The 15,537-nt window shown below is 42.3% G+C and overlaps 1 protein-coding gene across 3 annotated transcripts in view; it reads left to right on the plus strand.

The window, feature by feature from the left end:
* Positions 1-5,381, plus strand: part of LOC121572132 (kin of IRRE-like protein 1) — a 48,441-nt gene extending 43,060 nt beyond the window's left edge. For all 3 annotated transcript variants that reach the window (XM_045221814.1, XM_045221816.1, XM_045221815.1), the window contains exon 15: positions 2,606-5,381. In XM_045221814.1, the coding sequence (XP_045077749.1) occupies positions 2,606-3,271 (666 nt within the window). In that variant the 3' untranslated portion in view covers positions 3,272-5,381. The remainder of the gene's footprint in view (positions 1-2,605) is intronic.
* Positions 5,382-15,537: the final 10,156 nt, after the last annotated feature.

Below are 15,537 nucleotides of genomic sequence, written 5' to 3' on the forward strand. Positions count from 1 at the left end.
CCTGAGTCAATACTTTGTAGAAGCACCTTTGGCCGCGATTACAGCTTTCAGTCGTCTTGGGTATGTCTGCATCAGCTTTACACATCTGGATTTGGGGATTTCTCCCATTCTTCTGTGGAGATTTACTCACGCTCTGTTAAGTTAGATGGGGAGCGGCGGTAAGGATGGTGTAAGACAGGTGATGAGCTGTTTTCTCCACACATAGCGCTTTGCATTCAGGCCAAAGAGTTCCATTTTTGTCTTAACAGACCACAGAATCTTTTGCCTTATGCTCTCAGAGTCTTTCACGTGCCTTTTTGCAAACTCCAGGCGTACTGTCATATGCTTTTTTCTCAGGAGTGGCTTCCATCTGGCCACTCTCCCATAAAGCCCAGATTGGTGAAGTGTTGTAGAGAAACTCTGTAGGTCTGTCAGAGTGGTCATTGGGTTCTTGGTCACTTCCATATTTCCATATTTTTTAAATTTCCCAATGATGGAGACCACTGTGCTCTTTGAAACTTTCAACACTCTAGAAAATATTTAATGCCCTTCCGCAGATATATGCCTCATCACAATTCTATCTCTGAGATTTACGGACAGTATAGTTTCTGCTCTGACATGCGCTGTCAACTGTGGTACCTTACAGTGCATTCGGAAAGTATTCAGACCCCTTGACTTTTTCCACATTTTGTTACGTTACAGCCTTATTCTGTAGATTGATCTCCTCATCAATCTACACACAATATCCCTTAATGACAAAGCGAAAACAGGTTTTTAGAAATGTTTGCAAATTCATTACAAATAAAAAACTGAAATGCCTAATTTACATAAGTATTCAGACCCTTTGCTATGAGACTCGAAATTGAGCTCCTGTTTCTATTGATCATCCTTGAGATGTTTCTACAACTTCATTGGAGTCCACCTGTGGTAAATTCAATTGATTGGACATGATTTGGAAAGGCACACACCTGTCTATATAAGGTCCCACAGTTGAAAGTGCATGTCCGAGCAAAATTGATAGTCCCCAAAAACACAGTGGCCTCCATTATTCTTAAATGGAAGAAGTTTGAAACCACAGAGACTCTTCCTAGAGCTGGCTACCAAACTGAGCAATCGGGGGAGAAGGGCCTTGGTCAGGGAGGTGACCAAGAACCCGATGGTCACTCTGACAGAGCTCCAGAGTTCCTCTGTGGAGATGAGAGAATCTTCCAGAAGGACAACCATCTCTGCAGCACTCCACCAATCAGGCCTTTATGGTAGAGTGGCCAGACGGAAGCCACTCCTCAGTAAAAGGCACATGACAACCCGCTTGGATTTTGCCAAAAGGCACCTAAAGGACTCTCAGTCCATGAGAAACAAGATTCTCTGGTCTGATGAAACCAAGATTGAACTCATTGGCCTGAATGCCAAGCGTCACGTCTGGAGGAAACCTGGCACCATCCCTATGGTGAAGCATTGGGGTGACAGCATCATGCTGTGGGGATGTTTTTCAGCGGCAGGGACTGGGATATCAATCAGGATCAAGGCAAAGATGAATGGAGCAAAGTACAGAGAGATCCTTGATGAAAACCTGCTCCAGAGCACTCAGGACCTCAGACTGGGGCGAAGGTTCACCTTCCAACAGGACAACGACCCTAAGCACACAGCCAAGACAACACAGGAGTGGCTTCGGGACAAGTCTCTGAATGTCCTTGAGTGGCCCAGCCAGAGCCCGGACTCGAACACAATCGAACATCTCTGGAGAGACCTGAAAATAGCTGTGCAGCGACGCTCCCCATCCAACCTGACAGAGCTTGAGAGAATCTGCAGAGAACAATGGGAGAAACTCCCCAAATACAGGTGTGCCAAGCATGTAGCGTCATACCCAAGAAGACTCAAGGCTGTAATCGCTGCCAAAGGTGCTTCAACAAAGTACTGAGTAAAGGGTCTGAATACTTATGTAAATGTGATATTTCTGGTTTTTTATTTTTTATACATTTGCTAAAATTTCTAAAAACCTGTTTTTGCTTTGTCATTATGGGGTATTGTGTGTAGATTGATGAGGATTTGGTTTTAAAATCAATTTTAGAATAGGGCTGTAATGTAACAAAATGTGGGAAAAGTCAAGGTGTCTGAATACTTTCCGAATGCACTGTATATAGGCAGGTGTGTTTCTTTATAAATCATATCCAAACAATTGAATTGGCAACAGGTGGACTCCAACAAGTGGACTCTAATCAAGTTGTAGTGACATCTCAAGAATGATCAAAGGAAATTGGATGCACCTAAGCTCAATTTGGAGTGTCATAGCAAACGGGTGTGAATACTTATGTAAATGAAATATTTCTGTATTGCATTTTCAATAATTTTGCAAACATATCTAAAAACATGTTTTCACTTTGTCATTAAGTATTATGTGTAGATGGGTGACAAACAAATCTGTTTAATCCATTTTGAATTCAGGCTGTAACACAACTAAATGTGGAATAAGTTAAGGGGTACAAATACTGTCACACACACACACACACACACACACACACACACACACACACAGACACACATACACACACACACATACACACACACACACACACACACACACACACACATTAGTTACAATATGTTTTCTTAATCTCTCTCTCTCCAGGACCCCACCAACGGCTACTACAATGTGCGTGCCTCCTCCCACGACGAGGGTCGCCCCGCCTCCCGCTCCATGCACTACTCCGACTACCGGCCCTCCAACACCCCAGGGGGAGCTGCCTCTGTCAGCAGCAGTGCTGGAGGATCAGGGGCCACGGCCAGCGGAGGAGGCCCTCCAGGCCCAGGGCCCCTCTCCACCCCAGGTCGCCCCAGCTGCTACGACCCCCGGCCCCCCTCCAGACTCTCCCACAACAGCTACGCCCAGTTCAACACCTTCACCCGTGCTGGGCAGAGCCAGCAGCCCCCTCCCAACCCCCCGCCGCAGACCAGCGACTTCCCTGGAGACTGCAGCCTGTTGGACTCCCCTCAGCTGGCCTACGACAACTACGGCTATCCCTCTCACTCCTATACCCCCTACCGCATGGGCTTCGCCCCACCCAGTCTGGCTCCGTTGGAAGCCGGGCCTTCCTATGAGATGTATGGGGTGGGACCGGGGGTGGGGCCTGGGCCGGGGGTGGGGCCTGGTGTGGGGGTGGGGCCGGGGGCAACTCCGTCAGGGTCAGAGACTGGACTGGGGAAGTATGGAAGCTCCACCCGCTTCTCCTATACCTCGCAGCATTCTGACTACGGCCACAGAGGACACACACAGAGAATGCAGACACATGTGTGAGATGGATAGGTGACATACAGTGCATGGTCACATAGATGGTGAGGGTGCATTCTCATAAACACTGTCACTCAGACACACACAGAGGTCACACACACAAACACACATTCACATTCTCAAACATACACACTTATACTGTACACATGTGAGCATACACACGCATATATACACACATACGCACACACACACAGAGGAGTTCGAATTTGCCCACGAGACAGGGAGGGTATGAGAAAGAGAGAGTCCAGATCAGTGGAAAACAAGAGTGTCCCAGAGTTACAGGGAGGGGAATTCCTCGTAATCTAGAATTCCCACACTCCCAGTGTTCAAAACTTCGCTCTGAAAGAGCAGAAAGCGAAAGTCACAATCAAGACCAGAGAAGACAGGACTAGAGAGAACAAGAGATCTTTAGATATTAATTATTGAAATAAATAGCATAAGTGCTATGAATTTAGATTGTAAAGAATGATGAGAGGGAGCGTTACAGGCAATTTATTCCATATTCGATTGCCAAATATTACAGGAAGGCATATCATGGAGAAATTGACCGTCAAATATGGTACTCATTCGTTGGGCGGGAGAAACCTCAACCAGTGGAGGGTCATGACTGGCCGCCATTTTGTTTTAGCTGGTTGTTGTTTTATACAGTGATTTTAGAGCACATATATATCCCAGAATGCTCCACTTCATTGGCGCCATTGGTGCTGGGTAGTTGAGTTATCATACGTTTTGCACTGCATTACTGCAAACAGTATTCATTGCTTAGACATCCATCATCTACGTATATCTGTATTATATAAGTCTGTTTTTATTTGCACACCAACAAACTAGAGCTTTCTATTCTATTTTTTAACATTTTACAGAATTATTTTGGTCATATTTCTGTGAAGGAAGTGTCTGTGGACCAAGATGTTCAAACTTGAGAGTGTTTAGTGTTTGTTTGGGTGATATTCATCTCAACAAACAAAGAGAAACATGAAGAAGTATTTGTGTACCTGTTTCTGTCAGCCATGATGACTGGCAGGATTCAGGAAGGGGGGTGGGTATACAGGAACCATTTTACCAAGTGTCCATGTTTGCTCTTTATTTGATGTAAATCTGGGGTTACAGGCATTTATATGCAGTAGATACCATGGAGGAGGTCCTTCTATGGGCAGGTGTTGTGTTGCTAGGCCTACCAAGGTTCAGGCCTTGAGGCAGTCCGGGCATATGGAACTATAAGCCTGCTAGCCTGGCATTCAAACTGAATTTGCTATGTTTCACCATTTATATGAACTACATATTGTATATATGTGAAACATAGCAAATTCAGCTTGATTCAGGCTATAAACCTTAGCCTGGTGCCCCCTGCTGAAATAGAAAGAGGTGATGTGGTAGCCTGGTGGCAGATCTGTTTGCGAACAAACTGACCTGGGACCAGGCTAGTGAGATGGTGTGTATAAGAGTGGCCTTAGGGAACATGTGGTAATGCTTTCATCATTCATTCATCCTCACACACAATCAGCCATGATGACAAGGCCAGAGGAGAATGAGTATGGAGAGGTTCAATGAAGGTTTGTCTACAGTATTGATATATGGATAGTGGAGTGTGATTGTGTGAATGTGTGTGGGTTAAAGAGAGAAAGAGCAAGAGGGAGAGAGAGAGAGAGTGTGTGTATGCACATCTATTTGTACAGTGTTTGTATAGATGTGTGAATGGCTGTGTGTGTGTGTGTGTATGTAATGCATATACATACAGGACTCTACCTGTGTGTGAGCGTGACTATTGTATGCATGTCAGTGTGTACAGTATGTTTGGTGCATGTCTGTATGTGTTCATGTGTGCGAGTGTGTTTCAGTAATATGTCCATATAATTTCTCTTCACAATCCTGTTACAATACTTTTATACCTCTGGTAGGACTGTATCCTGTATTATTGTGTCTTTGAATTTAGAAATACAATGTGTATCTTATTGTACTGTTCTACGTAGCAGAAAAAAAAACTGTTCAAAAGATGTACAACAAAAAGTGATCACATTTTCATTTTTTAATTTCATTATCTCCAATATTTTTTAAAAATGGTATGTAATTATTTTTCCACAGTATAACAGAAATAAAAAGCACTGTTTTTTATACAAATAAATCATGTTGTGTGATGCTTTTGGGGGAATGGGATAACTACCAATTCGGAGAATTCAGTGTTTTCCCCTACAATCAACATATATTATTACCTACAACCAAACATAATGTAAAATAAATCAATACGTGGAAACATATTTAATTACAGCTAACGATTAAAGAGCGACTGCCCCTAAAAACCAACTAATCCCTTTGAAAATGGCCTATGTGGCATCGATATTAGCCAGAAACATTTATTATAGTGTCAAAATTGACTACAAAGTCTAAATAGGATCATTTTGGACATAAAGTCAGTCTCGCCTAAAACGGAGTTTGGAACCTGAGTGCGTCGCGAGTAAATGAAGGTTGAGTTTGGATTACAATTATGTCAACAATTCATGACCCCTTTTGCCAAGCTCCACCTGCGAATCGCCCCTCCAGTACTTCGCTTCCCTTCATTGAATGGGGCTCCGTTGTTTCATCGCCCCCAATGCGTTCAAAGGATCACAGCCATTTGAGACCTAAAAGCCCTATATGGATTGACCATGCCTCCGGCTCTGGTTCGACAATGCATGCTTCCAGCAAGATGCACAGCCAACTATGGTTTGCGTGCCCTGCTGAAGGACACTACTGTGCGGAATAGGTGGTTGGAGTTTATTGGTCCCCAATGGTGGTGAGTATACCAGTAGCTAGACCATAGACTGCTGACTATGTATCAAGTTATGTACAGTGCATTCGGAAAGTATTCAGACCCCTTGACTTTTTCCACATTTAGTTATGTTACAGCCTTATTCTAAAATGTATTAAATACATTTTTTTCCTTATCAATCTATACACAATACCCCATAATGACAAAGCGAAAACAGGTTTCTATAGATTTTTGCAAATTGATTAAAAATAAAAAACAGAAACACCTCATTTACATAAGTATTCAGACCCTTTGCTATGAGACTCGAAATTGAGCTCAGGTGTATCCTGTTTCCATTGATCATCCGTGAGATGTTTCTACAACTTGATTGGAGTCCACCTGTGGTAAATTCAATTGAGTGGACATGATTTGGAAAGGCACACACCTGTCTATATAAGGTCCCACAGTTGACAGTGCATGTCAGAGCAAAAAATAAGCCATGAGGTCAAAGGAATTGTCCGTAGAGCTTCGAGACAGGATTGTGTCGAGGCACAGATCTGGGGAAGAGTACCAAAAAAATTCTGCAGCATTGAAGGACACAGTGGCCCCCAAGAACACAGTGGCCTCCATCATTCTTAAAACATCTTAACACCTTTTTTTCAATTTTCGCATAAAATGACACAAATCTAACTGCCTGTAGCTCAGGACCTGAAGCAAGGATATGCATATTCCTGATACCATTTGAAAGGAAACGCTTTGACGTTTGTGGAAATGTGAAAATAATGTAGGAGAATATAACACATTATAATCTGGTAAAAGATCATTCAAACATAAATACATGCATCATCTTTGAAATGCAAGAGAAAGGCCACAATATAATATTGCAGGTGAGGCGCAATTTAGATTTTGTCCACTAGATGGAAGCAGTGTGTGTACAAAGTTTCAGATTGATCCAGTGAAGCGTTGCAATACTGGACTATTTTGTATCAAGTCTACCCAAATGTGCCGAATTGGTCAACTGATACATTTTCAAGTATATAACTATAGAGAACATACAAAAATGATATGGTAATACAAAATGTAAGTTTACACACTCCCAGGAATGTCATACATGATTAATCATTAGCTTATACACTAACTTTCATACATCTAGATGGCCGGGCGGGGTGGGTGTGGAGCCAGAGACAGCAGGGGTTCAAACTGTAGAACCCAGTTCCTACATTTGAATATAAAAATGGATTTTATCAAACAAAACTATGCTACATTTTATCTCTGGGACCCTTAGGATGACAAATCAGAGCAAGATTACTGAATGTAAGTATATTATTTACCTTCAGAGGTGAATGTATCAAACCAGTTGCCGTGATAAGTTTTTTGTTGTTGTGCACTCTCCTCAAACAATAGCATGGTATTTTTTCACTGTAATAGCTACTGTAAATTGGACAGTGCAGTTCGATTAACAAGAATGTAAGCTTTCTGCCCATATAAGACATGTCTATGTCCTGGAAAGTTTGCTGTTACTTACAACAGTCATGCTAATCACATTAGTGCACTTTAGCTCAACCGTCCCGTATACAGGACACGGATCCCGTAGAGCTTAAATGGAAGAAGTTCGGAACCACCAAGACTCTTCCTAGAGCTGGCCGCCTGGCCAAACTGAGCAATTGAGGGAGAAGGGCCTTGGTCAGGGAGCTGACCAAGAACCCAATGGTCACTCTGACAGAGCTCCAGAGTTCCTCTGTGGAGATGGGAGAACCTTCCAGAAGGACAACCATCTCTGCAGCACTCCACCAATCAGGCCTTTATGATAGAGTAGCCAGACGGAAGCCACTCCTCAGTAAACGGTACATGACAGTCCGCTTGGAGTTTGCCAAAAGGCACCTAAAGAACCCTCAGACCATGAAAAACAAGATTCTCTAGTCTGATGAAACCAAGATTGAACTCTTTGGCCTGAATGTCAAGCGTCATGTCTGGAGGAAACCTGGCACCATCCCTATGGTGAAGCATGATGGTGGCAGCATCATACTGTGGGGATGTTTTTCAGCGGCAGGGACTGGGAGACTACCCAGCTAACAAGGAACGTAACTGAGACATTTGTAACATTCCCCTTAAGTCTTCCAGAGGTACTGAATGTCATAGCCCGTTTGGGACATTATAGGCACATTCATAACTTTTCTAATAAGTATTATAAAGGTTATAAATATCAGGTCGCTATACATACATCATGGGAACATTAAAAACGTTCCTTGGTAGTCCATGAAAGGTTCTGAATATCATGTTATTTTGGAGATATCCTAGGAACATTTCATAATGTTCCAGTTGGAGCTATGGTTTGTCTTCATGTGACGTTACAATCGGAATGATAGAAATACATTTTGGAACATCGTCTGTAAGTTTCACAATAACGTTATCATGACTTATGTAGGGACTAAAATAACTTTGTGGTCACGTCCTGGAACGTAATTTTGTTAGCTGGGTAGTCAGGATCAAGGGAAAGATGAAAGGATCAAAGTACAGAGATATCCTTGATGAAAACCTGCTCCAGAGTGCTCAGGACCTCAGACTTGGGCGAAGGTTCCATTTCCAACAGGACAAAAACCTTAAGCACACAGCCAAGACAATTCAGGAGTGGCTTCGGGACAAGTCTCTGAATGTCCTTGAGTGGCCCAGCCAAAGCCCAGACTTGAACCCGATCGAACATCTCTGGAGAGACCTGAAAATAGCTGTGCAGCGACGCTCCCCATCCAACCCGACAGAGCTTGAGAGGATCTGCAAAGAAGAATGGGAGAAACTCCCCAAATACAGGTGTGCCAAGCTTGTAGCATCATACCCAAGAAGACTCAAGGCTGTAATCGCTGCCAAAGGTGCTTCAACAAAGTACTGAGTAAAGGGTCTGAATACTTATGTAAATGTTATATTTCAGATTTATATTTTAATACATTTGCAAAAATGTCAAAAAAACAGTTTTTGCTTCGTCATTATGGGGTATTGTGTGTAGATTGATGAAAACAATTTAATCAATTTTAGAATAAGGCTGTAACGTAACAAAATGTGGAAAAAGTCAAGGGGTCTGAGGACTTTCTGAATGCACTGTATATTTTGATAATCATTATCATTATCATTGTTGACATAGCTGCTGAGCTAGCTATCTAGCTAACTAGCTTGCTAACGTTAGCCTACCACAATAGAACCTGGATTTGGCTTGGAAACACGATAACATTTCAAAAGAAGGCAAATCATTTGTAGATGTGAGAGATTTATTATTTTCATAATTGATGGGATGACTAACTTAGAAAGAATGCATTCTTGACTGGGCTAATGTAGGTTGTGACACCTGGCAAGCTGTGATTGATGTGAAGAGCTGTTTTAGGGGGTAAAGGGAGATAGGGATTTGTGTCTCCAGATGCTGGAATATACTGGTTCTTTGTGATCTGTGAACCTTCCTTGGACGTAGGAATGGTGTCTAAGGGAGCTGGCTCTTCTCACTATGACAGGTTGTTATGATATGGACATATGCCTGGTAACAGAGATGCATCAACGGATTGGCTGAGTAAGTCTAAACCACGCTCAAGTCTACTCTAATTGGTCAGCAGAGAGGTGGGAAACTCTCTGTCAGAGTATTTGAGTATTGAATCTGAAACAATGGATTAGTTCTCTGGGGTGCCCTGCGAGGTATTTCAGAAAGCCCGTATATACGAAACATCATATTTACCATTGAAGGTTTTTGCATTAATTAAAATAACTAGTATATCTTAGAAGTCGTGTTGACCTCTTTTGTTCCTAATGCCAGATTTGAATTGACGCAACTTTGACATAGGAAAACCTTTTGTCATGATTGTGATGTCGCCAGATTGACTTTTGGATGCAGTATATCTTTAGCCAGCTAACAAAGATTGAGGGGACCACCGTATTTTAGCTAGCTAACATTAGCTAAAAATCACGACAGCTTTGATGGAAACAGGAAGGTGCAATTTTATGAATGCCGACAGATAATTTTTTCGTTTGACATGGTGGGATCTTTTTGTGTCTGTAAAATGAATTATGTGAGAAATGGGGGTGGAAACACCTTTATGTTCAAATATTGATATAATAACCATCATATCGAAAGTAAACTTGGGAGTCAAGAGATATGGTGTGTGGTCCTCCCACTACAACTCGGGAAACCATGCAATTTATTAGGCTACAGATGAAATAACTTATGATGAACTTCACAGGGTGGTGAAAGTGCATGGTGATCTTGATGCCATTTGACAAATAAAAATGTGCATGAAAATCTATCACCAATTGGATGGAAAACTAGATAATGTTGCCAACTATTTTTCATTTAGATCCGATATTGGCTCCTAGATTTGTCGCTAGAAGTCGCTATATTACCTTTTGTCCTTGCTGCTGCATAGCTGCGTTCCCCGATTTATGCCTCGATCACACAGACAGTGTCATTGCATTTTGGGACACCAGAACTCCATTCATTTCCAATGGAATGCTGTGTTTGCCTTGCAGCATTGCGTTGCAGAGGCAGTTGCGGTGCGTTCTGTTTGGTGCATACGTTGGATTTATCGAACGTATGCATCAAACTGTATGCGTTGACGGCTTGACAAAAATGGTAGCAGAAGGTGAATGTTGAACTTTTGTTGCACACATATCCAGATGATGCTGTTTACCATTTTGCGTGAAAACACTGTAGGTGTAATCTAGGCAGCCTGAAAAGTAGCTGAATTTGTCGCTAGAATCTATTACCAATAAAAGTCACTGGAGAGATCTGAAAACTCGCTAAGGCTTCAGTGGCTTCATTTGCTCTGTTAAACCTACTCTTTGAAATGACTTCTATAGCAACAGTGAATCTATTTAATATTTAAGAGGAGGATCCTCAGTAACCTTTCTCACGATAGCACATTGGTAGTAGTTAGTGACAAATATCAAAGCTGAGCAGGGCTGGGCTTGGTTATAACCCTAGATGGGAGACCAAAGGAAAGCTATAGATAACTTCTCCAGTAGGAGGTGCTGCCCAGCCTATATATTTTTTCTGATAGTGGCTATAATGTTGAAGAGCTGACATTGTTTCAAAGGTACAAATTCAACATATTTTATACAAAGTTTGTCTATGTAGAAAATTGATTACCATGATGACATAATCCTGTGGTTGAAATTTCACCCTCAAAACAACAGTTCATTCTCACGATTTTGCAAATTCAATGTATTTTAAAAATAGATTCCACGTCAAAATATGTTGACAAATTACTTTGAAACAACGTTGATTCAACCACAAGTACCCTTGTGACACCTCCTCCGTTGTTGCCAGAGTTACCTCGACTCCTATGAAAAGGACACTACCAGTAAACACCACCTCATAAGATTGCCTGCTGCAGTTGTTCGAGAGATGTCCTGTTTGCAGCCAAACATGCAGCTTGAGAAGACCAGCAAGAGGGCCCTCATCAGCATCATGAAGACATGCCCCTGCTGTGAGCATTCCTATGAATGGAACAGTCAGCCACATGTTGGCAAGGATCCGGCCAGCAACCTTAACCTGTCAGCGGCAACAGCTTTCACAGGCTCATCATTTGTACAAATACAGAAGGTAACCCACTTCATCACTTTGATACATTTGATAACCCAATTGTGAAACATAATTGATGTAAACTGACATTATTTGTTGCTTATTTTCTACTTCTAATATGCATATAATGTCCAGGGCATAACCTAGCCTGGTGGAACCAGCCTGATTGCTGTGTTCACCATTCACTTCACATTTTATTGATAATGTTAAGCTGCTATGCCCAACAATGGGGCCCTGGCAAAGACTTTACCTCCAGCCTCACCTCTTGGCTGCTCACCAACGGTTGTCGATGGGTAGAACAGAATTAGGTAGCGTTAAGTCTGACCTGTTCAAATTTCAACATAATATCTGTTTGTGTATCAGATATCACCTATTCTAACTGCCATTTGTAATAACAGTGACTATGTGTGTACGTGTTCACAGAAACAAGTATGGAGCCAGCACATGGGGACTTGCAAGATGATGTGATAAAGTCCAGACTGACAGACGGGCTTGATGATGATGTCCCTGAATGGAGAGAGACCTGGCACTAGGCATTAACATTTTACTAGACATAACTTTTACTTGTATTGTCTATTTATATTATTGAATTGAATGGTATCAGTCAATATGGGGAGGCAGAAGCCCTGTGTATTCTGCACCAGGATCAGGGAACTCCTGTTGTATACGGGACACCACACAGGAAGGTATGACCCCTGACATGTTTGCCAAGGTAGCCCCATTACCACCAGACAAAATACCGATAGGCACAGTATCTGTATCGGCTGGGAATGGCAATGAAATGTGAAAGGTGATTTTTATTAGCAGGACCCTGCTTCTATAGTATTATGTGAAGGGTTGTTTATTCTACATGGCCCTACATTTAAAATAGCTACATAAATTCAGCAATTGCATTCTTCTCATATTACTCTGTAGGCTACTGATCTATTCAAAGCTTCCTCCGGCATCTCACCATACATCTGCCTGTAGTTATTGAACTCAATCTGCAGGAGGTGTGTTTGTTATGATTGACTGGGGGGAAACGGCTTTGTGCAAGGTTCTGACAGATGGGTGTGTCTTGGTGGTGGCAAGGACACACCCAAGAAACACCCACATCAAACCACACTCCCAAGCCAACTCATGTTAGGCTTCTGTCAGCAATTCTTGAGGAGCAAGCCAAAAAACAAGGCCAAATCAACAGGTGCAGTTCCCCTTTAATCACAGCAAATCAAGGCAATTAACTTTATATATGTTTTTTAAAAATCATTTGACAGCCTTTATCGGTACACATGAATTGTACTAATAATTATATAATATAAATGTGAAAAAGCACAACAACACCATAGTTATATACTATTACTGGGCAACAGTCATGTGGATATTTCCACTACCACTTTAGTATTTATACTGTTACTATTCCACTAAAGGCTACTATCCCACTAATACAAAGACAGTCAATACAATACACTAGCCTACATTGTTCAACACTAACAATTTTTACTTTTTCCACTTCCGTAAAAATACTTTTGAACAGCAAGTCACACAATTTTTCCATATAGCACCAACTCAACTTCCATTACACTTCAGTGCAATAGGTGGCAGTACCATCATTCTGTCATCTTTGCTTCCCAAACCAAAAAATAAGAAAACTAAATTTTAACAGAAGAGAGTGGCCAAGGTCAAGGAGCAAAGTGTTGTAACTGCTGTGGAGAACATGAGGTGACAGCCTTGGAATACCTGATTAGGGTGAAAGAAATGGAGGTTGCCAAAATCAGGGCAGCTCAGTCTGTCTCCTATGTGGAGGCAGTAAAAATTGTATAAAGGTCTGAAGGTCCGATGGTAGTGAATACTGGTAGAATTACATTGCAACATACACCGCAGCCTGCGTATCAACAGGACCCAGAAATTCTTAAGGTGAAGAAAGTGGACTTTGTTGCTTTTATAGCAATGGTGATAAATGGCACTGTGCACGTTGAAAAAGTAAAGAAAGATCGATATCATTGTTTCTGCAGTTGAACTATTTCTGGGATTAAAAGACTTAGCTAACATCTGAGGAGATACATGGAGTACTGTCTTGTGCGGTCCCACCCTCTCAGGCCTCTGAACCTGAGCAGGTTTTTGAGGTTTCGAATGACTGGAGGAGCTGGAATATATATTATTTATTTTTTTGTAGGTTTTGTGGATGAATGTTAATTTTCTCTTCCCATTGAAATGTACTTTGCTTATGTGATTTTTTTTCACCCCCGTCCAGTTGGTGACGGCAATACACCTTTTAGCGTGTAGTTTGCCCCAAAAACCCAAAGAAGCCTGATTCTGGTGAGTGGATGGATGTCGGTCGACAGAGAACATCGGACGGAAAAAAGATGGTGGAAGCGGATGATGAAGGGATTCTGAATCTAATGGCGGTATAATCAAGGAGAATTGGAATATTGTCCAAAAGAAAGGAAAACAGAGCAAAGTAGAGTACAGTGATGAGAATGTCACTTCGTATCTAGTAGGAGTACGGTTTGTATATGAGGAGCAGCTGATCGAATTACCAATCTTGAGGAATCCATTTGAGATATCCAAACTGGTGGAGATAGTGCATGGTAGAGTGAAGGCTGTGAGGATTACGAAAGGCGGGCTTGTTTTGATTTTTTGTCCTTCTGCGGATCAGAAGAAACGTGTGTTGCGTCTCACCCGATTTGATACTTTTGAAGTGTGTGTCTCTTAGGAACAGGGCACCTCTCAAGCGGGTTATATCTGGAGTCTCGTGGGAAGTAGATGTTGAAGAGATGAAAAATATTCCTGGAGTGATTGATGCACGTCGGCTGAATCGTGTGGTGAATGAAGAAAAAGTGAAGAGTGTCTGTTCTTTTGTTTGTTCTCCCTACTCAAGTGCAGTTGGGGTATATTAACTACAGTCAGAGCGTTTATCCCAAGACCAATGCAGTGTGATCACTGTAAAGCTTTTGGTCATGTTTCAAGTGTTTGCAGAAGGGAGAGGCCGAGATGTCCAAGTTGGGGAAAAGATAATATTATGTGTTATAAATGTGATGAAAATATGACATGTTGCAATTGTGGTGGGAACCATGAAGCCACGTCTTTCGAATGACCCACAAGGATGAAAGATAATGAGGTGGTCAAAGTCAGGGCTATCCAGAGCATTTCATATGCAGCAGCTGTTAAAAAGGGTTGAGGGTTTGAATGGTGCTCCTGAAGAGTCCATGGTGGTGGATAGGCCTTCACTGCAGGCTGCAGGGGTTGCCTTTCACCAGCAGGATCCTGACATTTTAAAGGTTAAGAAGGTGGACTTTGTGGCCTTTATAGCTATGGTGATAAATGGCACTGCCAAGGTGGAGAGAAGATCCAGGAAGATAGAAGTCATTGTGGATGCGGCGGAGCGGTTCCTGGGGCTGAAAGATTTCTCGGGGAAGGAGTTACATGGAATATTGTCACAAGCCGTACCACCCTCTCAGGCACTACAGCCTGAGAAGGGAGATATGGAGATTTGAAAGAAGGAAGAAGTGGGAGTTTTGTTTTGTCAATGTACTCTTTTTATTTGGGTGGATTAAGTTAGTTTCCCTATCACGTATGGATTTTCTTTTTACCTTGTTTTGGTTTCAACCCGTCCAGTTGGTGGCGGCAATACACCTTTTTGGGTTGTAGTCCGCCATAACCCACAGAAGAAGAAGAAAACCCAACGAAGAAGAAGAAGAAAATCACCCCATAGTATGCATAGTAGGCCGGAGAGAGGAGGAGGTGTTAGTGGATGGAGTAGGCAGGTGAGTGTTTGGAATGGCAAAGTGGGATCAGTTTCAGGAGCTGAGTGAGCAGGTGATGGCTCGGGTGGATATGAGAGGGGATGTGGATAGTATGAATAACTGGGTGAGAACAGCATTAGTGGGGGCAGCTACTGAGGCTATACCTAAGAGTTCAGGGAGGAGGAGGAGGAAAGCAGTCCCATGGAGGAGTGTGGGGCAATGGTGAGGAGTAGGAACAGGGCATTTAGAGTACTGAAAAGGATGCATAACT

This window comes from Coregonus clupeaformis, chromosome 8, assembly GCF_020615455.1.
Source record: "Coregonus clupeaformis isolate EN_2021a chromosome 8, ASM2061545v1, whole genome shotgun sequence".
Classification (NCBI taxonomy): Eukaryota; Metazoa; Chordata; class Actinopteri; order Salmoniformes; family Salmonidae; genus Coregonus; species Coregonus clupeaformis.